The 24,662-nt window shown below is 37.3% G+C and overlaps 1 protein-coding gene across 2 annotated transcripts in view; it reads right to left on the bottom strand.

Annotated features, from left to right (window-relative positions):
- Window positions 1-24,662, bottom strand: part of TNKS2 (tankyrase 2) — a 66,612-nt gene that overhangs the window by 24,821 nt on the left and 17,129 nt on the right. The window contains exons 4-14 of one of the 2 annotated variants that reach the window (XM_015456384.4): window positions 23,124-23,160; window positions 22,873-22,948; window positions 22,393-22,487; window positions 19,772-19,838; window positions 15,197-15,383; window positions 13,997-14,118; window positions 11,339-11,430; window positions 11,172-11,250; window positions 8,297-8,468; window positions 5,402-5,490; window positions 224-369 (exon numbers count right to left, since the gene is read on the bottom strand). In XM_015456384.4, the coding sequence (XP_015311870.1) occupies window positions 224-369; window positions 5,402-5,490; window positions 8,297-8,468; window positions 11,172-11,250; window positions 11,339-11,430; window positions 13,997-14,118; window positions 15,197-15,383; window positions 19,772-19,838; window positions 22,393-22,487; window positions 22,873-22,948; window positions 23,124-23,160 (1,162 nt within the window). Of the gene's footprint in view, window positions 1-223; window positions 370-5,288; window positions 5,369-5,401; window positions 5,491-8,296; window positions 8,469-11,171; window positions 11,251-11,338; window positions 11,431-13,996; window positions 14,119-15,196; window positions 15,384-19,771; window positions 19,839-22,392; window positions 22,488-22,872; window positions 22,949-23,123; window positions 23,161-24,662 lie in introns of both variants that reach the window. The other variant, XM_005565942.5, reaches the window with a different exon arrangement.

Genomic DNA, 24,662 nt, shown 5'->3' with positions numbered 1-24,662 from the left:
GTAATGTCCTTGGCCATTATAAAATTCCTAGGCATTATGCCAGTGAAGTCTTTATATGAATGCTAACCATATAAAATCTTGACTGAAATTAAGCAGCTCTATTTAATATTTAGGCCAATGTTAGGAAACCGGCTTCCTTGAAAAATAAAACAGATTTCCAGGTTTTCCTAAAAAGGTCAAGTAAAAGTCAGGAAGAGAGTCCATAACAATTGTTGGCATTTACCCTTTATCTTTAGCATGCACATCAGCTCCATGCTGTAGCAGATATTCTACCACGGACACTCTGTTATACCCAGCTGCAAAATGAAGTGGTGTAGACTGACGCCCTTCAATGTCTCTGCAGTTGACACTCTGAACAGTACACAGTTTCTGAAGGACAAAACACAACATACGTGATACTACATCTACATATTCTCATTTCTTGTTTCAAGTCATTTAGTAGGAATTTTCAAAGTGTCTGACTTACTTTCTTGTCTCATTAAAACAGTATTCTCAGAAACTATTTAGTATTCTTTTTTTTTTTTTTTTTTTTTTGAGATGGAGTCTTGCTCATCGCCCAGGCTGGAGTGCAGTGGCGCGATCTCAGCTCACTGCAAGCTCCGCCTCCCTGTTTCAGGCCATTCTCCTGTCTCAGCCTCCCGAGTAGCTGGGACTACAGGCGCCCGCCACTACGCCCGGCCAGTTTTTTTTGTATTTTTAGGAGAGATGGGGTTTCACCGTGTTAGGCAGGATGGTCTCGATCTCCTGACCTCGTGATCCACCCGCCTCGGCCTCCCAAAGTGCTGGGATTACAGGTGAGCCACTGCGCCCGGCCCTATTTAGTATTCTTATTTCATCTTGTCATTTACTGGGAATCCCTCTGGTCCTCTCATCTATGCCTTTTTTTGTTATTATTATTATTATTGAGACAGAGTCTCGCTCTCTTGCCCAGGCTGGGGTCCAGTGGCGCAATATCAGTTCACTGCAACCTCTGCCTCTCGGGTTCAAGCAATTCTTCTGCCTCAGCCTCCCGAGTAGCAGGGACTACAGACACATGCCACTGTACCTGGCTAATTTTTATATTTTTAGTAGAGACGGGGTTTCACCATGTTGGCCAGGTTGGTCTCGAACTCCTGGCCTCAAGGGATCCTCCTACCTTGGCCTTCCAAATGCTAGAATTACAGGTTGAGCCACTGTGCCCGGCCTCATGTATGCCTTTATATTCTACTTTTTCTAAAGCTCAAGGGTAAATTTTATTATTATCTTTACTATATATATATATACACACACACACACACGCGCACACACGTAAAGTGCCAATCATCAGCAAGTGTAACTTGCATTTTGTGGCAAATACACACAGAGTTACATGAGATTACAGTAGCACCAGCATTACCAAGGAGCTTATTAAGAATTCAGAATCTCAGATCTCTATCTACTGAGTCAGAATTTGCCCTTTAACAAGATCCCTAGGTAATATGTAAACATATTAAAATTTGAAAAGTATTCCTTTAGAGCAGTGGTTCTCAAACTTCAATGTGCATTGGGTCCAACCCTCAAATTTTCAGTGTAACTGATGTGGGCCTAAAAATCTCCACTTCTACCAAGTTCTTGGGTGATGCTGATGCCGGTGGCTCAGGAACCATACTACACTACATGGAATGAAATAACCAGTAGAATGCTGATGGTTAGGCCGAACACAGTGGCTCATGCCTGTAATCACAGCACTTTGGGAGGCTGAGGCGCACAGATCACTTGAGGTCAGGAGTTCAAGACCAGCCTGGCCAACATGGCAAAACCCTGTCTCTACTACTTGGGAGGGTGAGGCAGGAGAATTGCTTAAACCTGGGAGGCAGAGGTTGCAGTGAGCCGAGATCGTGCCACTGTACTCCAGCCTGGGTGACCAACCCAGACTCCATCTCCAAAAAAGAAAAAAGAGAGAAAAAAAAAAAAAGAATGCTGATGTTTATATACAGTTATACAGTCCTGGGGACTGGGTAGAATTAAGAAAGCAGTCAATTTTCTGTGTTCTTTGGTTCAGATGAGGAAGTGTAGTTATGAAAAGTATGAAAGTTTGGGGAAGAAAAGCAACATAGATAATAAATCAGACTGCTTAAAGAGTCAAAAGAATATATTCATATTAGTCCAGGCACGGTGGCTCACGCCTGTAATCCCAACACTTTGGAAGGCCGAGGCGGGTGGATCACCTGAGGTCAGGAGTTCAAGAGCAGCCTGGCCAACATGGTGAAACCTTGTCTCTACTAAAAACACAAAAAATTATCTGGGCGTGGTGGCGGGCGCCTATAATGCCAGATACTCGGGAGGCTGAAGCAAGAGAATCGCTTGAACCCGGGAGATGGAGGTTGCTGTGAGCTGAGATCATGCAACTGTACTCTAGCCTGGGCAACAAGAGTGAAACTCCATCTCAAACAAACAAACAAAAAGAATAAATCCATATTAGTAAAAACTCTTTCCCCTTTTTACTATCCTACGCCCAAAGCAGGGATAACCTAAGCTCAATAAAACAAAGGAGCCTGCTATCAGTGGGTTTACCTCAAGGGGTTTAATCACTGTCCTGGCAAAGCTCTTCTGTGCTTCCCAAATAGAGCTGGTGAGATATACAGATTCAGGGCCCCATTTAAGAGATGGTATTTCAGTGGGTCTCAAGTCAGGTCCCTAGAAATGACTATTTTTAACATGTTTACCAGGTGCTGCTTGGGTTTGGTAGTTATCACAGGCCATTCTACTCTTCACCTGTCAGTTAAATTTTGCCCACTCTGAGACAAGTTTTCTAATAGCAGGTGTTGAATAAAGTATCCAGCTTGGTGGATTATCAGTAAACAAACACAACTGAGCACAACAGTTAAGTGTTCATTAGGTAATACGCAGATGTTCTTGTTCCAGTGATTTGTACAGAGCCATCTGTCTAGAGGTAGGTAAGAAGAATGGTTCATGGAGATAAATGTCCATCAAGTGATTTTAAAAGCAGAGGGGAGGGAAGAATGCCGGATACTTGGCACAGGTTTTCCTGAATCCAATGGCATTATTGTGTTCTCTAAGTCCATTTCCTGCCCCCCAACTTCATCTCCTCTTTATCTATCCCCTCCTCTGGACTCCCTCTATCTTTATAAAAACAAAGTTTAGTCTTTAACATGTTTACTAAATATAGTTTTATGTTCTTTAATATATATAAGAGAATGAGCATTTACAATTCTGTATCTCTCCCTGCCCACACACACCAAAAAAAAAAAAAAAAAAAAAAAAAAAAAAAAAAAAAAAAAAAAAAATCAGCTAATTGCTTTCAACTTAATTTTCATGTCTCTTGGAAAAAAAAAAAAATCAGTTCACAACCTTTTACCTCAAGTGATTTGTATTTCCACAAGTCAGTACTAATAGAAACAAAATCCTCCTTTCAATATCCTATAAGCCTCCTACTTAAGGGAATGAGAATAATGAGGATCAAAATAAAAACATGTCAAATAATAAAACTGCATGATAGTTGCAGTTTTCTGTGAGAAATGAATTAAAAAAAAATCTGAAGTTATCTGAGATGTCTACACAGATAAAACAACAGAAAAGGATCACATGGATTTTAAAATCAATTTGTAGAAAGCTCTTCATTTAAAACGGCAGTGAATAAATTCCCTCAGAGCTCTAGCTCAGAAGAGAACAACACTTATATTTCCTTCTCAGAAAATCTAAAATTATTGACTTTGCGAGTGGGTCTGTTTAAGATTTAGAACACCCTACAGAAATATAATGAAATTGGCAGGGCATGGTGACTCATGCCTATAATCCCAGCACTTTGGGAGGCTGAGGCGGGAGGACTGCTTTGCCCAGGAGTTTGAGACCAGCCTGGGTAACATAGTGAGACTTTGTCTCTACAAGAAAAAATCAAGAAAATTAGCTTGGCGTGGCGGCATCCACCTGTAGTACCAGTTACTTGGGAGGCTGAGTCAGGAGGATCACTTGAGCCCAGAAGACGTAGGTTGCAGTGAGCCCAGATAGCACCACTGTGCTCCAGCCTGGGCAACAGACCCTGTCTCCCCGCCCCAGCCCCCCAAAAGAAATATAATGAAATTATTTCAAATAGCTACTTCTGCCATGAATTAAATCAACCAATTCAGCTTTCTGTAAAACTTACTACCTCTTAGTATCCTCTCAAACAGGACCAGCACTGTTTTGAAAAAGTCTCTAAAGGTGAAGGGGAAGAAATACAAGGCTTGTCTCCCCTACTAGTTTTGGAGAGTAACACCACTGCATTACTGAAAAATTATTTAATTCATGAAGATTAGTTAGTTAAATTTTAATATATATTAAATTCTAAAACAGTCTCACTCTCTCAAAATGTTAGGCCTTTGAGTTATATACAATTTCTGCAGATAACAGAAATATTTGATATTACATATTTACTTCTTTTTCTTTCTTTCTTTCTTTTTTTTGAGACGGTCTCATTCTGTCGCCCAGGCTGGAGTGCAATGCCACGATCTCAGCTTACTGCAACCTCCGCCTCCCGGGTTCAAACCATTCTCCTGCCTCAGCCTCCCAAGTAGTTGGGATTACAGGCACCCACACCACTCCTGGCTAATTTTTTTTTTTCCTATTTTCAGTAGAGCTGATGTTTCGCCACGTTGGCCAGGCTGGTCTCAAACTCCTAACCTCAGGTGATCCACCCACCTCAGCCTCCCAAAGTGCTGGGATTACAGACAGGCGTGAGCCACTGCGTCCAGTTTTACATACATATTTCTACAGTAAGAGTCAAAACAGTAAGGAAGGGTTACTCTGGGGAAGACTCTTGTCTGAGAAACAGGTAAGAGCTGAAGTTGTAAGCTCTGGGAAAGAGAAGTAGCAACACTGAATATATTACTACACCAAGCCCTGGATCCCTAGAGGTAGAGGGGGCAAAGAAATGAAGAAATCAGAAGAAATCTATAGACAGAAGTGATACACTGTTTTTCCCCCTTCTTGTTTTATGTGTCATATGTAAACACTAATATAAAATAATTTGATATACTTTATTCTGTTAAAGGGACAAATGAATAGGTTCTTCAAGCAAAACCCATTTGGTATCACCTGAATTTATTTATAGTTGTGAATGTAGTATTCACTGGGATGTGTGTGAAAGTGAAGTCTTTTTTCTCGCATTACTTAAGGCTCCTCATTTGTAGAGAACAATTAGATTATATTATTGACCTTTTAAAGCAAGGCAGATACAAATAAACCAGACTCTTCATTATAACAGTACAGATTAAATAACAAATGTCAAAATAAAAACCCAAAGTTAACAGAAACATAACATTGTATCTTACTTTTACAGTTTCGACATCTCCAGCCTTTGCAGCTTCCAGCAATTGTCTGTCTGCCTCTGAATTACCTAATGAGATACCCTCTAAAAAAGAGAGAGAGAGAAAGAGTGACTAACCTCTACTTGGAAGATGGAACCAAGCTTTATGGAAGGCATCTCATCAGAAAGCAAAGTTCTTTTACAATTTGGTAGATTATGTACGAAATCTCCATGGTAGTAAGAGGTTGTGGGGTGGGAAGGGAAAAATAAGATTCTCTTAAAACTCTTTGAAATACAATACATATAAGCAAAATATGCAAATGTATATAATGATTATAAAATGTGATTTAAGCAATATAAAGGAACATAAAGTAGATGACTAAAGATGGCCTGTTCTATAAGCAAGCCATTGGAATGGTGCAAAAGTATTAAATTAAGACAGCAACCAGAAATCTAACTGTGGTTCTCTCATTAATTAGCTATCTGAACTGGAGGAAGTCACTGGAACTTCCTGGGCCTCAGATTTTTTTAAATTCTAAAGACATAAGGTAGACTGGGAGAAATGTAACATCATTTCCAGGTCTGAAATTCTATGTTTATAGCTCATTTAAAGTGTCAGAAAAGGAAAACATCTACCTTGCACCTTAGAACAAAATAAACTCCAGATGGATTAAAGATGTAAGTATGAAAAATTGAACCTTAAAAATGCTAGAAGAAAACGGGGGAATATCTTCATAACATGGAATAAAAAAGCTTCTTAGAGCAGTACATCAAAAGCAGCATCAAAAAAAGAAAATTGGTATATGGAAAAATATGTCAGGTAATAACAACATTAAACAAGAACAAAATGGAAAAAAACCAAACTGTAACATGCACCTTTAAAGAGAATATATTTGAGGCTACAGTGAGCCAAGATAATGCCATTGCACTGTAGCCTGGGCAACAAGAGTGAAACTCCGTCTCAAAAAAAAAAAAAAAAAAAAAAAAAAAAAAAAAATATATATATATATATATATATATATAAAAATACACATATACATATATATCGTGTTCTCATGAAAGGAGTACTTTGAAAGGCTTCAACAAATGAGGCAAAGACATGAACAAGAAATTCACACATACAAAAAAGATAAATGGTTGGCTGGGCATGGTGGCTCATGCCTGTAATCCCAGCACTTTGGGAGGCCAAGGCGGACGGATTACTTGAGGTCAGGAGTTGGAGACCAGACTGGGCAATATGGTAAAAACCCGTAACTACTAAAAACACAAAAGTTAGGCGCATGCCTGTAATCTCAGCTACTCAGGATGGTGAGGCATGAGAATCGCTTGAACCTGGGAGGCAGAGGTTGTAGTGAGCCAAGATCGCGACACTGCACTCCAGCCTGGGTGACATAGTGAGAATCCATCTCAAAAATAGATAAATAAAATAAAAGAATAATTTAAAAAAAAAAAGAAGGTCCGGGCGTGGTGGCTCATGCCAGTAATCCCAGCACTTTGGGAGGCCGAGGCGGGTGGATTAGAAGGTCAGGAGTTCGAGACCAGCCTGGCTAACATAGTGAAACTCCATCTCTACTAAAAATACAAAAAAATTAGCCGGGTGCGGTGGTGTGTGCCTGTAATCCCAGCTACTTGGGAGGCTGAGGCAGGAGAACCACGTGAACCCAGGAGGCAGAGGTTGCAGCGAGCTGAGATTGCACCACTGCACTCCAGCCCGGGCGACAGTGCGAGACTCTGTCTGGAAAAAAAAAAAAAAGAAAAAGAAAAAAAGAAAAAAAAGAGAAATGGGCAACAAACACTTTAAAATTACGTTCAAACTTACTCATAATCAGAAATGCAAATTAAAATATCATTTTTTTTCCATCTGCTAGTAGGCAGAGAGGAAATGGAGAGCTACACTGATGAGACTTTTATAGTTAGCATTAAAATCTATTACTTCTGTAATTCACACATGCATATTCACTCAAGGAAAGTATTAAGAATTGTAATATCTAGTGCTGACAGAAAACAGGTGCTTTCATATACTCCGACTGTAAAATGCTAAATACCAGCTTTCTATTAATAGAAGATAATTTGACAATTACATGCTACCCTTTGACCTGGAAATTCCACTTCAATAATTTATTGTAAGAAACTAGTTGGAAAGACAAGTAAAAAGCTATATGTAATGGTACTTAGTATAAAACTGACAAGACTGTACATTCTATCACTAGCCAACTGCATAGGACCAGTGTTACTATCCCAAAAACTGACAAGGAAATGGATGTGTGATATATGGGGGAAGTAATGGGAATCTTGAAAGCAGTCTTGTAAGTTCACAGTTTTGGCAGATTCCAGGAGGTTGCATCAATCTGCTTTCATCTGTTCAAGCAGTGTTTCTCAAAACTTGGTTCCCAGAACAAAGGCATAAAAATCATCAACGATTTACTGTTAAAGACAGAAAAGCTTGATCTATTACATTTTTCTCATCTGAACTTTCAGATGTCAAAGCTACTGCATTACATTGTAATAAAGGTGGAGATGTACACAAAAAAACTTTAAAATTTATGGGACCAGATCTCCGGGTTGAAATGTTTCATCTACGCCAAGGGTGTAGATATTTGATCTAAATATTTTAAGATGTAATGAATATGAGTGTACTCAGTTGTTAAATGTTTTAATAAGCCAGAGAGTTGGCTACCTTATACAAACTCTACCTCCCTTGAATACGTAGGATCTAAAAATTCCTTTCTTTAAAAATAAATAGCCACCATTTTATCTTACTCTTAAAACTTTCTCGATAAAAACTTGAAAGCCATCTATTTAACTTCAGAAAATGTGCAGAAAATGCTACTGGAACAAAAATCGTAATTATCACTTAATGACACTTGGGGACTGAAGATATTCAGCTGATTAAAAGTATAATAACCTAAGAAGAAATAACCAAAAATTCTCAAAATTTTTTTCTTATTACCAACTCCTACCTATAATACCTGATATGTGAAAAATTTTTAAAGGTTAATTTAAAACAATTCATTTCATGGAAACATATACTACCTTGGAGGAGTTGCTGTACGTTTTCATTTCCCATCTGTAAAGCAGTAAAGCCCTGAAGGGATATAATGTTAGGATCACACCCATAGCTCAGGAGTAGGCGGCAGGTTTGTAGATGGCCACAATAAGCAGCTCTGTGTAGAGAAGTCTGACCAAGATTATCCAAAGCATTAACCTTAACAATGCAGAAAAAATTGAAGTTAGCCTGCAATGCAAAATTTAAAACCATGCAATCATGTATTTAACACTTTTTACTACTTTTAAGTCTCAATTCTTTTATGAGGCCTATTATCCAATGCCAAAGCAAGTATTTTTGCTCCAATCTAGAGAATAAATTTACCAATTCATGAAGGCTACCATCAGAAGGAAGACCCAATTTTGGGTTAAATGTGAGATGCTGAATAGTAATTGTGTTTATCATTAAAGCATTCACAGATTCACAGATATTTAGAGCTAGACATTGCCTAAGAAAGTTCAACCCATGTATTTTTACGGATCTCTAAAGTGTAGAAATGTAAAGATTAACCCCAAGATAGACAACTGTAACAAAGCCAAGATAAATTAGCATTAAAATGCTTATTTCTATTGGTTTAATCTTCTCCCTTATTTATTATGTAAAATATATAGATACACATACTATGGAATAGTCACACAGTGGAATCACTCAGCAATAAAAAGGAACCAACTATTGATACATGGATGAATCTCCAAAACATTATACAATGTGGTAAAAGCCTTACACAAAAGTATATATTTTGCATCATTCCATGTATGTCAAGGCCTAGAACAGGCACTTTTATGTCAGAAAAAATAAAATGGTTATCTGTCAAAGTGGAGATTGCCTGGGACTGTGCATTACTTCTGCCATGAGATAATGTATCTCTACAGGAGTTTTGGTTATACAGGTGTATGTACTAGTCAAAATTCGGCAAATATGCGTTTAAGATCTCTGCATTTCACTGCATTCAAATTTTACATATAAAGAAAAACTGTAAACAAAGATTAAACTCTAGTTGATGTGCATGTGGAAGTATTTAGGAGGAACAGTCTGCAAATTACTTTGAAATGTGTGAAAAAATAAGATATTGGTGGATGGAGGGAAAAATGGAAAGATATGTAATAAAACACTATAGTAAAATGTTAGTAATAGAATCTAAGTGGTAGGAAGGTATTCTCTGCAAAATTCTTTTTACTTGGTTATATCTTTGAAATTTTTCACAGTAAAAAAAATTACCTGTAAAACTCCACCAACCTTATCTCTACCTCCCTGCCCTGGAAATAATTATTCAACATAACTAAGAAATTAAGTTCCTCAGTAATCAATCCTGTGGACAACAGTGTGTTTTAAGACACTGACCTATTCATACTCATGGAATCAGATAATATGTGAATGGGAATATAATCAAGATCTCAATAAACCTAAAACTAGAGTATGAATAGCTAGGCTCCATGCTTACAGGGCCTGAAAAATTGATTTAAAATTCTCAGAACAATCAAACTGTTTATTCACATACCCTAACTCGCTGAAATGTGAAAAATACCCACTTAAAAAAAAACTTTATCTGGGTACCACTTTATGTTAGGATTAGGGTGACCACTTGTTCTGGTTTGCCTAGGACTTTCCTGGTTTTAGCACTGAAAGTCCTGTGTTCCCAAAAAACCTCAAGTCCTGGACAAAACTGGATGGTTGGTCACCCTAGTCAAGATTGTTTCATTGAGTGTCACAACCCTAATTCAATATGCATCCAGATATTCTTCAAGTAATGTACCACAAGTACGAAAAAAGCAATCAACAAACAGTTATAGAACAGAGAGACAAGATATGCCAAGCAGTCAAGCAGATATAAACTTTATTTTATTCAATAATTTACAATAGGAAAAATCAAGATTATACATTATCAAGAATTCCCCCAAATCAAAGCGAAATTAAGACACAGAGAGGCAACACAAAAAGAAATTAAAGAACTCTAAGTGGTTTCTTGAATGAATGGAAACTCAAGAAAGGACAGGTAAGAATAAACTATTCTGCAAATTTCATTTATGGAAGGGCCTCAGAGGCCATCCAAGGAGAAGAGCGTCTATTCCTTTCTCCCTTCATCTACAGCACATCTATTCTTTCTCTGTTATAGAGTATACTGAATTTCAGCTAAAGATTTTGTTTGAAGGAGGCAAGGATCTGTGGCTAAAAACTGTAAAAACTGCTGTATTAGGTGACTACTGTCATCTCTTCCAATCTGAGATAATATGTATATCTTTTACTGAGTAGTACTTTTAAAAGTTCCTGGGTAAGAGATGATTTCTAGCTTTGATGAAAGCATATTTGGTGAATAAAATGCTTTGTGCACGAATGCCAACTAAAGAACAGTAACTTATCAACATGGGGAGCTATTATGTTTTTTGTAAAATTATTTAAATAATATATTTCCTTCCGTTCAAGTCCTTTGACTTAGTTACAGAAATAACAGAGGGTAAAAACAAAAACAAAAACGAAAGCAAAAAAAGGGTGATTGGGGTAAATAACAGAAGTTATCATGACAACCAAGAATTAGAAGATATGGGTGAGAAAAGACGATTAGAAAAGATGATAGGTCGGAAAAGTCCTTACGGATAACTATGACCTGTGGGCTGTGGTTAAAAGGAATGGAGGAGGGAGGACATACAGGAATAATGTGTGTCTGAATAAACCCATAGATGTTCTAGCAAAAATTAGATATAGAAAAGGTTACCTGCAGGACAATTCTTAAGCATAGTAATCTATGCTTAAGGGAAAAAAAGTAATACTCATGAGAAAGTAAATCGTTTAGGAAGTCAGGCATTTCACCTGCTAAATAAAAAATAACTCATTGGATTACCAAAGATTACCAAAAAGGAAGTATACCTTTGCTTCATGTTTCACCACTACTTCAACAACATCATTATGAGCTTTCTCAGATGCCACGTGCAGAGGAGTCAAGAATCTTAAAGAGAAAAAGTCAGCCAGACAGTGAATATATTTTCCAAAAGAGTAAAATCTCAATAACATTAAATTATTAAATGTGTACTTACTCTTTCGTCTTTTCATTGATGTTTGCTCCTTTTCTTAGCAGCAGTTCACATATTTGCTTTCTTTTGGGATATGGAGATGCAGCAGCACAATGCTAAATAATTTAAATTGCAGCATTAATCAAGGACTATACATAACTGATTTTAAGAACATTCGTGTTTCCCATCAAGAACTATCAAGTAGTTATTTAATCTTTTTGTTTTACTTTTGACACAACTTTGCTTTTGACTTTTGGTTGAACAGAATTGCAACAATTACCAAATTCTGACAGGGCCTGAAAATCCTACCTATCAGATAATATCTATTATTAAATATTCCAATCAAACTTTACAGTTGTCCTGTATCTTTGAAAAAGCTATCATTGGTGTGATGAAAACCTTAATGTGACCAATATCCTTTTCAAAACTGTTTCCAAGTGGCACTGTGTTGATGCATTTTAAATGTTAAGAAAACACCCCAAAGGTTGAGGTTTCTTTACATGAAGAAATAACAGAATAAAGCCGGACGTGGTGGCTCATGCCTGTAATCCCAGCACTTTGGGACGCCGAGGCAGGCGGGTCACCTGAGGTCAGCAGTTCAAGACCAGCCTGGCCAACATGGTGAAACCCCCCCTCTACTAAAAATACAAAAATTAGCCAGTTGTGGTGGCATGCGCCTGTAATCCCCGCTACTTGGGAGGCTGAGACAGGAGAATCACTTGAACCCAGGAGGTGGAGGTTGCAGTGAGCTGAGATCATTCCACTGCACTCCAGCCTGGGTGAGAGAGCAAGTGACTCCATCTCAAAAAAAAAAAAAAAAAAAAAAAAAGAAATAACAGAACATTCATCAGTTCTGGATTCTGTTTGGTAATAGCACTGATGGAACAGCTGATAAGCTGAGCAGTACTTATATCTCTCTCAACTAGTTGCTTCGGCAGAATAAGGAGCATGCATTACCTCTTTGCAAAATCAGTGGTGGAAAATGATATAATCTGGAGTTTGAGGCTGCAGCATCTCTATGTATGATGTATCCAGGAGGAAAGGAGACAGGAAGTAGAGATTTGCCAGTTATAAGCCTAAGCCTAATATCTGCATAACAGGTGTTCAATAATGTCTGAATGATACATGACTAAATCAATGTATATATGTTAAGTTAAAACTGAAACCTGAAAACCTACAGAATAAAGATTCTGGGTAATTTTTCAGCTAAGTTGCTCTACACATCTAAAAACACAATACATATGAAATTTGTATTTGATTTTAACCTGTTGTTAATCATAAAGTTTATCGGATCCTCATGACTTTGCTGCAGATCCATTCTTTGATGTTGTCGTCACCAAAATCATTCCTTTATCCTAAATAAAACCAATTCTAATTGGAGAACATAGTTCCTTTGGTAGGTTAAGGGTAATCATCCCAGGACATCTATTATGAGAGCACAGAGACTGGACATGGTTTTTTAAATACTTTTTTTTGTTTTAAAATCACATCCACCTCAAATTACACCCTGCTCCTCTGCACCATCATGGAGCAGGGCCTGTAAATCTCTGGGAACCTGTAAGAAACTGCTACTGCACCATAACCACTCACCAACACATCTCCTACTGTGTTTTAAGGTTAATTACCAAAACGAGTTGCTTAATAGTAGTATGTATATTTAGGGGAAAACAACACGTAGTATTAGCTTTTCAGACCAGAATTTTCCATGTTAGTCTTTCCAAGTTTCTTTGTACAGTTTTAATGCTGTTGTGGTTTTAATTTTGTACTAGTATTTCTTATTAGTCTACAGCTTAACTATTTTTTTTTAAATTTAGATGTTTCTTACACGCAGTAAAAAAGGTCCAAAATGCTTTACAGGTAGGTTTCTACATAAACTTCATAGTTTACATTATGGCATAAGGAAGAAAACTTATTATAAAAGATATTAGGTAAGTAAGGCTTACCATCAGTTAAATCTGCTTCTACACACATTAATTTACTTATCTTCTCTTACCCGAAGCACATTCTGCAACTCATACAACAGGATTTACTTTCTTCCTTTTACATTTCTACCTTTAAGTTTTTTTTCACCTTTCGATTTTAAGGTAGCCCCTGATTTTACCATTCGCTCTCTTACCTTTTATCACGTATCCCTATTAGCTCCCATTCTTTTCTGTTTTTCCTTAGGCTTCTCTACTCACATCCACTTTGTCATAGCTCCACAGTTATTATTACCTCTGTCAGGGAAGTAACCTCTAAAATACTTTATGCACATTTTAGATTTAATTTTGAAGAAGGAAGCGACTACACCAAGTGTTTTTATCTGGATGGTGGTATTTATTTTATTTTTCATTATTTTCATTGGGTTCCAAAATTTCTAACTTAAGCATTCATTTTTATAACCTCTAAAAAAGCAAACGATATGTATCATTTATGATAATAAAAGCATTACATATAATACATGCCAGAATCTGAACAGATTTTTTTTTTCTGGAGATTCTCGAACTGATAATAGCTTGGCCTTCTGCAGGGTGAGGCTGTCTATTTTTTGGCACTGTTTAAATTTTTAAAAAATATTTGTATAGGCAGTAATTTTTTAAAACTACAGACTCAAAAAAATGTTAGTTCTAAAAGTAGGATATTATTATTAGTTTAGCACGTTCTTGGTTATTGTATTTTAAAAACTTAAATCTGAAACATTACCAATGCTGTTTCATGTGTTTGAGGATGCTTGAAATTCACCATTTCCAGAGAGAGATGTTTTTTGATTCGAGTAACATCAGCTTCTCGTGCAGCTTGCAGCAACGAGTGGCCTTTAAATTCATCTAGACGAAGAAAAAGCATTTATATCTATAACGAGATCAAATTGAAAAGGCTTACCTAAAAGATACCTAGTATTTTCCTTGAAATTATTTTCAAAATAATCTTCCAATATAGCCAGATTGAGGCTCTAAAGATATTCTCCAAATTTAACCCCTGAAACAGACAGGGGTACTCCAGTTCCCCTCAGTTATGGTGCAACTGTATAGACATATGGCCTCAAGAATGTACACAGGTTTAGCCCATGGCAGAATCATGGTCTGTTCTAATTCATAATTCATTTTGGGATATCTGGAATACTACAATATATTCCTAGACCAGAGAGGTTTTAGAATTTTTCAAGCACAAAATTTTTCTCAGTAAAGAAACAGTGATCTCTACACTGACATCATGGCTATAACAGACAGTTTTGCTCATACCATCAGGGAACTGGGAACTAGACAAGTTGGATATTTGCAAAAGCCACCTATGATGATGAAAAAATAAAAGAGGTTTTCCTTAAGATTCTCTTTTACTCATCAGACTTGTGGAACTACCAATTATTCTTTATTATTCCAGGATAATACAAATCCATTATAAGTTGCTTATTTATATGCACTAATACCATATCCAAACTAGGTGGTTATTTCTCACTACATTTACTTCAGCTATAGACAGAAAATCAAAGAACTGGGGCCAGGTGCCAACAAATATTAGATGTTAAGATCTGGAGGCTGTTTACAAGATGGCAATCTTATGAAGCTGTAACTTCACAAATTCATAAGCTTCATAGATTAAACAGAAAAGTCATATCAAAGATGAAAACCAAATGCTTTCATTTCAAAGGCATACCATCTAATAAGTCTAATACAGTACATATAAAAAGCACATAAGTTGACTTGAAAAAATTAATACAAACATATTTTATTTTCATAGCATCTTAAATAGAAACTTCCAAATTATTAAATATGCTAAACAACATGGATACCCATGGCTAAGAAAAATATTCTATTATTTAAACATTTCTAAAAACAAATAGGAAAGAAAAAATGTTCAGTTTATTGATATAATATCCTACCTGAACATTCATAATTTTATACTCACATGCTAATCTTTCTTTTAACTGTGGTGTGGGAGCCAGGTCTATAGCACTTTTATTGTGACAATTGAGCAGTGTTGGGTCTGCACCATAACTTAAGAGAAGAGAACATACTTCAACCCTGTTCTTAGAAGCTGCCTCATGAAGAGGAGTGAACTGCCACAAGTCCATTGCATTTACACATGCACCATGCTGGAGAGCAAAAAGCATCATATATTTAACGTTCAATTTTCTAAAGAACTCAGAATTATTAGTACTGTGTAATTTAACATCATACAGCTAAAACAGGTTATGTTCCCAAAGTTCACTTTTTAAGCCAATTATTTCAGAATGAGTATACATTTTTCCCAAAGGAAAAAACAGTAGCTGATTGCTAGGCCTACCCACGAGGGTCTACTTAACTTTTCTACTTTTAAGAACAGTTAAGAATGAAGCTTTAGATTTAACCTGCATCTTTTCCAAGAACGAATTCTCCTCTTGAGGGATAGCTGACATACAGTGAAACACACAACTTTGATGAATTCTGACAAATGTATATATCTGTGATACCATCACCCAAATCAAGATATAAGACCCTTTCATTACCCCAGAATGTTTCCTCATGCTCCTTTTATAGACAATTCCTGCTCCCATTCTGGCCACATATTAGATATATCTGTTCTTCAATTTCATAAAAATGGAAGAATATAAATTTCTAATGTATGTACTTCTTTGTCTAGATTCTTTCATACATATGTTTCTGAGATTCATTCATGTTGTTGCATAAGTAGTTCATTTTCATTGTTGAGGAGTATTTCACAGTATAGATACACCATAATTTGCTTATTTATCATCCTATTAAGGGACATTTGGACTGTTTCTAGTTGGCCGGTTGAGTATCTCTAATCTGAAAACCTGAAATGCAAAATACTCCAAAATCCAAAACTTCTGAATACCGACGTGACGCCACAAGTGGAAAATTCCACACCTAACCTCATACACACAAACTTAATTCATGCACAAAATTATTAAAAATTTATACAAAATTATCTTCAGGCTATGTGTATAAGGTGCATATGAAACATAAGTGAATTTCATGTGTAGACCTGGGTTCCATCCTCAAGATATCTCATTATATAGTATATATGCAATATTCTAAAATCCAAAAAAATCTGAAATCTAAAACACTTCTAATCCCAAGCATTTCAGACAATGGATAGTCAACCTGTGTTACAAATCAGCTATCATAAACATTTCTTTATGAACATATACTGTCATGGTAGATATAAGTTTAACTTTATTAGAAACTGTCAAAAGAGTTTTCTAATGTGGCTATAGCATTTTATACAGCCACCAGCAACATTTGAGTTCCAATTGCTACATATCCTTGCTAACACTTTCTATTGTTAGGCTTTTTAATTTTAGCCATTTCCAAGTACTGGAGTTGGCATGGAACACTGAAACCATACTAGTTTAACCAATCAAACACAAATTTCCTACTACAGCATTCAACTAAGGTGAACCAGCTTCTTACACTTTCAATATTTTCAACAATGGGGAGCTAATTTGCAGCCAACATGGCTTTTTATAGTTACTAGAGAACTTATGTTGTTAGAAAGTTTTCTTCTACATTAAGTTAAAATATGCACTCTTAACTTTCATCTGTTTGCCTCTGGAGCAAAAGATATCATAAAGGACATTCATCTTTTTTTTTTTTTTTTTTTTTTTGAGACGGAGTCTCGCTCTGTCGCCCAGGCTGGAGTGCAGTGGCTGGATCTCAGCTCACTGCAAGCTCCGCCTCCCGGGTTCACGCCATTCTCCTGCCTCAGCCTCCCGAGTAGCTGGGACTACAGGCGCCCGCCACCTCGCCCGGCTAGTTTTTTGTATTTTTTTTTTTTAGTAGAGACGGGGTTTCACCGTGTTAGCCAGGATAGTCTCGATCTCCTGACCTCGTGATCCACCCGTCTCGGCCTCCCAAAGTGCTGGGATTACAGGCTTGAGCCACCGCGCCCGGCCTAAGTTGTCATATTACAATTTATACTTTGAGTTAATGGATCATTTAAACACTCTGTATTATTGTTTAAATTAAGAAGTAAGCATCAAAGCATTTTCTCCTCTCCCATCTTGTTCTTGTGCGACTTATTTCGTGAACTTAAGTGTCCTTGCTGAGCCCCATTATATTTAATCTTACTGGCTTCAACCAAAGCTTAGAGCCTGGTGAGATGGTTTTGACCCTTGATTCTATCAACTTGAATATTAGTTATCCTTCCCAGCTTCATGTTAATCTGCAAACTGGGTAAGTATCCCTTTTAATTTTTTATCAAGTCAACCATAAAAGTGTGCATCACAACAAAGATAAAGATAGAAGCTTCAGGCCCCACTGGAGGTTCCAACATTGCCTTCCAAGCAAAGAAATATCAGTCAACACACTGCACAGTGGTTTAATTAATTATGACTCTATCTGACATAATTTTTCCCTCCACTCTAGCCAGATCTATCTGCTTGCTTCCTAGTATTCAGAGACTATGAGGAAGAATGTTAAGAGAATTCCCTGTTAGTCTTGTGCCTGTTAGTGCCAGACCTTCATTATTTGAATGCTTTGCCCAGGGAATCATGTCTTAGTGCCTTCCATGGCTAGCAAATGCCCTGGTCATGGAAAGCAGTCACTGGGTGTTTGCTGTTAAATGCCAGCTTCTGCTAGCCAAACTATTTAGGCAAGTGTTGCCAATTGACTCAGCACTGCTCAGAATCTGCATTCTCAATCCCTATCTACTTGTTTTCTCCTGACTTTGCTTAACTTTACTACCCTGGTAACTATTACACCCTCACGTTAGCTAACCCCCTCTGTAGGTATGACCTCTAGTCAGCCTTTCATTCTTATTTAGTAAAACACTAGGTCTTAGGAAAATACCACTCAGTTGTCTTTAAGTCCCAGTGCAATCTGTTTGATGTTTCATTCTTATCCATAACAACTTTCTAATGTTCTGCTGGAGTCAAGATTTTATAAGAAGCAAAAGCATTACTCTCACAAATGTATAACACTACAGCCACATTATAAGTTTACTAAGGTTTATATGCTACTCAGAGTATCTAATTATTATTATAAAGTTGTTTCTACGGGAAAATGTATTTCATAAGACGCAGGCCCAAAAGGAACCACAGAGGCATTGGAAACAAGTGTCCTCTTTCTCTTCCCATAACAGCTGCAGAGAGTGGGGAAAAGTACTGAAGGGGTAGAATGGGTGCAGGGTAACAGAAGTTAAAGGGTATGGGTAACATCCTGGGATCCACTCCCAAGGATAATATATATCTTCTACTCTCACCTAAAAGGGATCAAAAGAGGAAGTTTCGGGCTGGGCTTGGTGGCTTATGTCTGTAATCCCAGCACTTTGGGAGGCTGAGGCGGGCAGATCACCTGAGGTCAGGAGTTCAAGAGCAGCCTGGCCAACATGGTGAAACTCTGTATCTACTAAAAATAGAAAATTAGCTAGGCATGGTGGCACATACCTGTAATCCCAGGTACTTGGGAGGCTGAGGCAGGAGAATCGCTTGAACCCAGGAGGCAGAGGTTGCAGCGAGCTGATTGTGCCACTGCGCTCCAGGCTGGGAGACAAAGCAAGACTCCGCCTCAAAAAAAAAAAAAAAAAAAAAAAGTTTCTTGCTAGTCTTGGGAACCTGTTTGTTAAACAGTTGTTGAACATACTGGAAGAAGTGAACCTTACCAAATGGGCCTGCTCCAACTCAAAGTACAATTGGCAAATCTTGCTATTATATCTGGTGGTTTTAACAAAATATGATTCACTAAAAACTGCTTCTTAGAGTTTTGAAACTTCACCTTTAGCTATAAATTATGGAATCACTTTATCTGCTATTCATTATTATTATTATTATTATTATTATTTTTTGAGACAAGGTCTCACTCTTGCCCATGCTGGAGTGCAGTGGTGCGATCTGGGCTCACTGTAACCTCCATCTCCAGGGTTCAAACGATTCTCCTGCCACAGCCTCCTGAGTAGATGGGATTTCAGATGATGCGTCACAAGATGATGTGTAGCAAGATAACACTGCTACTTTATATTTAAAAACATATAGTATCCAGGCTGGGTATGGTGGCCCATGGCTGTAATCCCAGCACTTTGGGAGGCCGAGGCAGGTGAATCACTTGAGGTCAGGAGTTCAAGACCAGCCTGGTTTCACCAGAGATGGTGAAACCCCATCTCTAACAAAATTTAGCTGGGCGTGATGGCGCATGTCTGAAATCCCATCTACTCAGGAGGCTGTGGCAGGAGAATCGTTTGAACCCTGGAGGTGGAGGTTGCAGAAAGCCAAGATCGCACCACTGCACTCCAGCCTGGGCAAGAGTGAGACCTTGTCTCAAATAAAAAAAAAAAAAACCCAAAAAAAACCATATGGTATCTCAAAAATCTCAAAGCAGTCAAATGCTGAGCTATCAGTCACCTATATTTTATAATGCTTATAAATACTTCTACTTCTTTAAGCACTAAGAACACAGAAAATAAAAAGAAACCCAGATACACTAATGTATTTCAAGTTACTCTACATAACTCCAGAAAGTAATTAGAGAGTACAAGAGCACTAACCTTGACCAAAAGTTCAGTTACTTCATAATGACCATAAGAACAGGCATTGTGCAATGGTACCAGATCACTACAATGAGAAGGGGAAAAAAAATCCTGTTTTAGTATATATTTCTTAGGCCTACGGAAATTTATAAATTAAAATGTATTTAATTACTTAAATAGCAAGTGGATTATGTGATGTTCTAATAAAAATGTTCAAAATTTAGTAACATCCATTTGAACCCTAAATCCTAAGAATTTGAACTCCCAAGTCTCTTTCAAATCTGTCTTCCTTTATACTTCACTGCTACTGCCACTGCCTTAGTTTGGGCCTGTTATTTCTCCCTTGCACTACTGAAACAGCCCCCACTCCACTTTATCCTCCAAGCTGAGGCAGATTTTTCTAAAAGATAAGTCTGATGTAGTTACACCTTAACACTGTGCTTTCAAGAGATGGTTCCAACTTATTAACGTGGCACACACAATTATCTGGCTCCCTCTCTAGGCTTACCCTTCAATAATGATATGCTAAACTTATAGTTCCCTGTATGTCTCTACACATACTGTTCCCTGGGTATAGATTTCCCTCCCTCCTTTGTTCTGGATCATTTCTACATGTCTTTTCCAGACTTAGCTCAAATACTAGCTCATTTTTAAAACTTTTTTGAGATCCTTAATAAGCTGAAACCCAATTCTTCCATGATGGGAGTGGAGGAAGAACTTTCTCTATGGGAAAATACAGTGAAACTTTAAAATCTTGACTTCTATCTTTAAGCTTTTCCTTCTCCTTTGGGATCACTCACTAATATGCTGCCACAGCCACCATCATGCCAGCCTCTGGTAAGGGATGGTCACCTGTGATTTAGTCTTTAGTTCTACGAGTCCTCTCTTGAAAGGTTCATGGCTTTCCTTACTATTTTTGAATATATGATTCTTCACTTGCCTGAGCACCAATTTTGTTCCTAACCACCTACTAGATGCTTCCACTATGTTCCTGTATCATCCCATTAAACTAAGTGTTCTAGGCCGGGTGTGGTGGCTCACATCTGTAATCTGAGCACTTCGGGAGGCCGAGCCAGGTGGATTACCTGAGGTCAGGAGTTCGAGCCTGGCCAACATGGTGAAACCTCGTCTCTACTAAAAATATGAAAATTAGCTAGGTGTGGTGGTGGGTGCCTGTAATCCCAACTACTCAGGAGGCTGAGGCAGGAGAATCACTTGAACCCGGGAGGCAGAGGTTGCAGTGAGCCGAGATCTTACCACTGCACTCCAGCCTAGGCGACAGAGCGAGACTCCGTCTCAAAAAAAAAAAAAAAAAAAAAAAAAAATAAAATAAAATAAAAATAAAATAAAAAACACAACAAGCAAACAAAAAATAAACTAAGACTTCTAGAAGTCAATTCAACAGTTTCCCCCCAAACAATTTTGCCTTGTGTATTTCATATGTGTATCATTGGATCTAACTCATTCAGAACTTGAAGTGTAGTTTTCCTTTTATTCCTCGCTCATCATACCCATTCGACAAATCTTATCCATTCTTTTTTTTTTTTGAGATGGAGTCTTGCTCTGCCACCCAGGCTGGAGTGCAGTGGCGCGATCTCGGCTCACTGCAAGCTCTGCCTCCCAGGTTCGCGCCATTCTCCTGCCTCAGCCTCCTGAGTAGCTGGGACTACAGGCGCCTGCCACCACGCCCGGCTAATTTTTTGTATTTTTAGTAAAGATGGGGTTTCACCATGTTAGCCAGGATGGTCTCGATCTCCTGACCTCTCCCAAAGTGCTGGGATTACAGGCGTGAGCCACCGCGCCCAGCCCAAACTTTATCCATTCTTACACAGAAATAACTCTTGCATCTATTCCTTCATTTTCATTTATTCTGCCACCATTATTATGAATCCTGATTATGCTTAACCCTCTAGAATGCTCACTTTCCTAATTGCTGCTTTTGCTTCTAGTCCTCTCTCCCAATTTAGCCAACACACTGCTTTCAAATGCACCTCTTAAAACTTCTTTTAGAATAATAATCTCCTTTGTTTCAGATCACAGAGTGAAGTCTGAATTACTTAGGCTAAATACCAAGTCCTCCAAAACCTGGTTCTTACCTATTTCTCTAATTCTAACCTTCATTTGTTTCTTGTGTGAATCATCTTCTCCAGCAAAGCTAGTCTAGTCACTGTTTTTAAAATGTGCTTTAATGTCTGCTTTAGCAGCCCCCAGTTATCCTAACTGTCTTGCAGACTAATGTTCCGCAAACTGCTTTCTTGAATTGAGACTTGACTTTACAGTCCAGGTCAAGTCACACCTCATTCTGAGGGATTTCCCAACCACTTCAGTCAACCATCACTGAGAGTTCCCTCTTGGGAACTCCTGCAGTGCTCTCTCTCTCTCAATGACCAAACACTTGGTAGAGACCTCATAGTATTCTTAGGTATCTTTTCATGCCCTCTGAAGTGTAATGTACACCTTCTATGAGCTGTGGGCTTAAGGTTTTATAATTTCCTGTGCCCTCAGAGAACCTGTACATTGTAAAAGCTCGATACATATTAATGTTATTTAGTAAAAAATATGATTTTTATAAGGTTAAAAAGATTGTTTTAAGATGACGGTAACACATAAAAAGTCCTTGTTTTTGTTCAAATGCTTACCCTTTATCTTTAGCATGGACATCAGCTCCATGTTGCAATAACAACTGTACAATCTTTACTCTGTTATATCCTGCTGCCAAATGCAATGGAGTCGACTGAAATATTAATCAAATATATTAATGAAATTCAAATAATGGTTGAATAAAATGTGTAAGAGGGAAAAAACCCAAATATAAAACCAGAAAATCCAATTATGACTTCATTGTCTAAGTAGTTATCAATTTGGTTTTACAAAATCCAACATACATATTGAAGGCATAGTATACAAGTTTATAAATTCACTATTACATATAGGAAGCAAATAACTGTTTATCATCAATAAGGTTTTACTAAGCTTAAGAATTTGAAATACTGAAAATACTGAAATACTTAAAACATCAGTGCTCTCTTCAAATATATTTCAATTTATTGTAAGATAAACACATCTTTATCTTTATGTTACCAGGAGATAAGCACAAACTCAGTTGCAAAAGGAAGTACCTTTCTGCCATCACTTGCGTGGCAGTTGACATTTAATGGTGTGAGTAGAGCCATCATTTTTTCTTCATTGCCACTCCTAGAATACAAAAAAAGTATTAGCAATTTGCATTCTTCATCAGATCTTCCTCAAGATAAGTACTGTAACCATTACAAAAAATTCTATTTAAAGTTTGCTTACTGTAAAAAAAAAAAAAAAGAAAAAAGTTAATGGTGAAGTATTCCTGTCAAATATTTAAAACATTAGTATGTACCTGGCACTTTCCAAGAGTTCATCCTTCTTATATTCACCTGTGAATTAGAAAAAAAAAAAGTATAGAAATTAAAAAGAAAAATTAACAAGTTTTATGCAAAAAGATGCCCAATGAATTATAAAGTAGATAAATTTGGAAATAAATTTCCAATAAATGGAAAATAGTTCATTAACAGAATATTATGTAGTTTAAAAATATTTGCATGAAAAGCAAACATGAAATACCTTTGCTATGGGATTAAAAAAAAAAGATTCTATTTTATATAATGAAAGGCAACCTCAACTATATAAAAACAATATGCTCAGGAGAAGGAAAATCCAAAAGAAAATATACCAAAATATTAACAAAGTTTATCTCGGGTCATAGATTATTGGTGACCTTTTCCTTTTTCCCTTCAAATTTCCTAAAATGAGTATAGTATTTTCATAACAGAGAAACAAAATGTATCTACAACTTTGTTCCAAACCTAAAAAAGGCCAGGTGTATTGGCTCATGTCTGTAATCCCAGCACTTTGGGAGGCTGAGGTGGGTGGATCGCTTGAGCCCAAGAGTTAGAGACTAGCCTGGGAACACGGTGAAACCCTCTCTCTACAAAAAATACAAAAATTGGCTGGGTGTGGTGACGCACACCTGCAGTCCCAGCTACTCGGGAGACTGAGGCTGGAGGATCACCTGAGCCTGGATAGGTTCAGGCTGCAGTGAGCTGTGACTGCCACTGCACTCCAGCCTGGGCGACAGAGCGAGACCTTGATATACACACACCCACACACACACACACACCCCAAAAACAAACCCCTAAACAAAACAAACAAAACTCAATAAACCAACATTATAGAAATTACAAAAGAATCTATAGCATCACTGATAACATAATCATTAACATCTTTATGAATCTAGATTTTTCAACATTAATATCATGCTTATTTAATGCTACTTTAAATATATACAAATATAAAAAAGGATTAACTATGAACTCTATTTCTTCTTTATTAAAGCCTTTACTTTTACAAATGAATACAAACAAAACTATAAAATCAACAAAATTTAAATTAATACAATGATTTGCTAAATGACATCCAAACTGCTGCCCACAATGTGAATTGTGTATTGACTGCCAAGGCAACACTTCTTTTGAGGCCCAAGATTTAAAAAACAAAAATAAAAGCATGGAATAACATGGACTACTAAAGGAGAAAATGAACACTGATTGATAGTCACAATAACAGTGCACACTTCTAAAAGTCTTTTCAAGAAGAAGTCTAAATTTTCTCAGCAATGGTAGAAGAAATAACACAAAATCCAGGCACAAAGCTCACAGCAAAGCCCCTTAGGCTCTTGACTTTAGATTAGGTATGATTCTAGTTATCACAAGGTAGATAAGAATATGGTAAATAATATGGCTGAGTTGCTAAGAGGAAAGCACACTGACAAGGGAGATAATATGTGAAGTGGATACAACTCAAGAAAGCTTGTCAATCTAAACTATAGCTTACTCATAGCAATAGGTTTCAAGGACATAAATATGTTACAGCAGAGTAC

The sequence above is a fragment of the Macaca fascicularis genome, chromosome 9 (assembly GCF_037993035.2).
Source record: "Macaca fascicularis isolate 582-1 chromosome 9, T2T-MFA8v1.1".
Lineage (NCBI taxonomy): Eukaryota > Metazoa > Chordata > Mammalia > Primates > Cercopithecidae > Macaca > Macaca fascicularis.
This window is presented reverse-complemented; position numbering and strand designations above follow the sequence as displayed.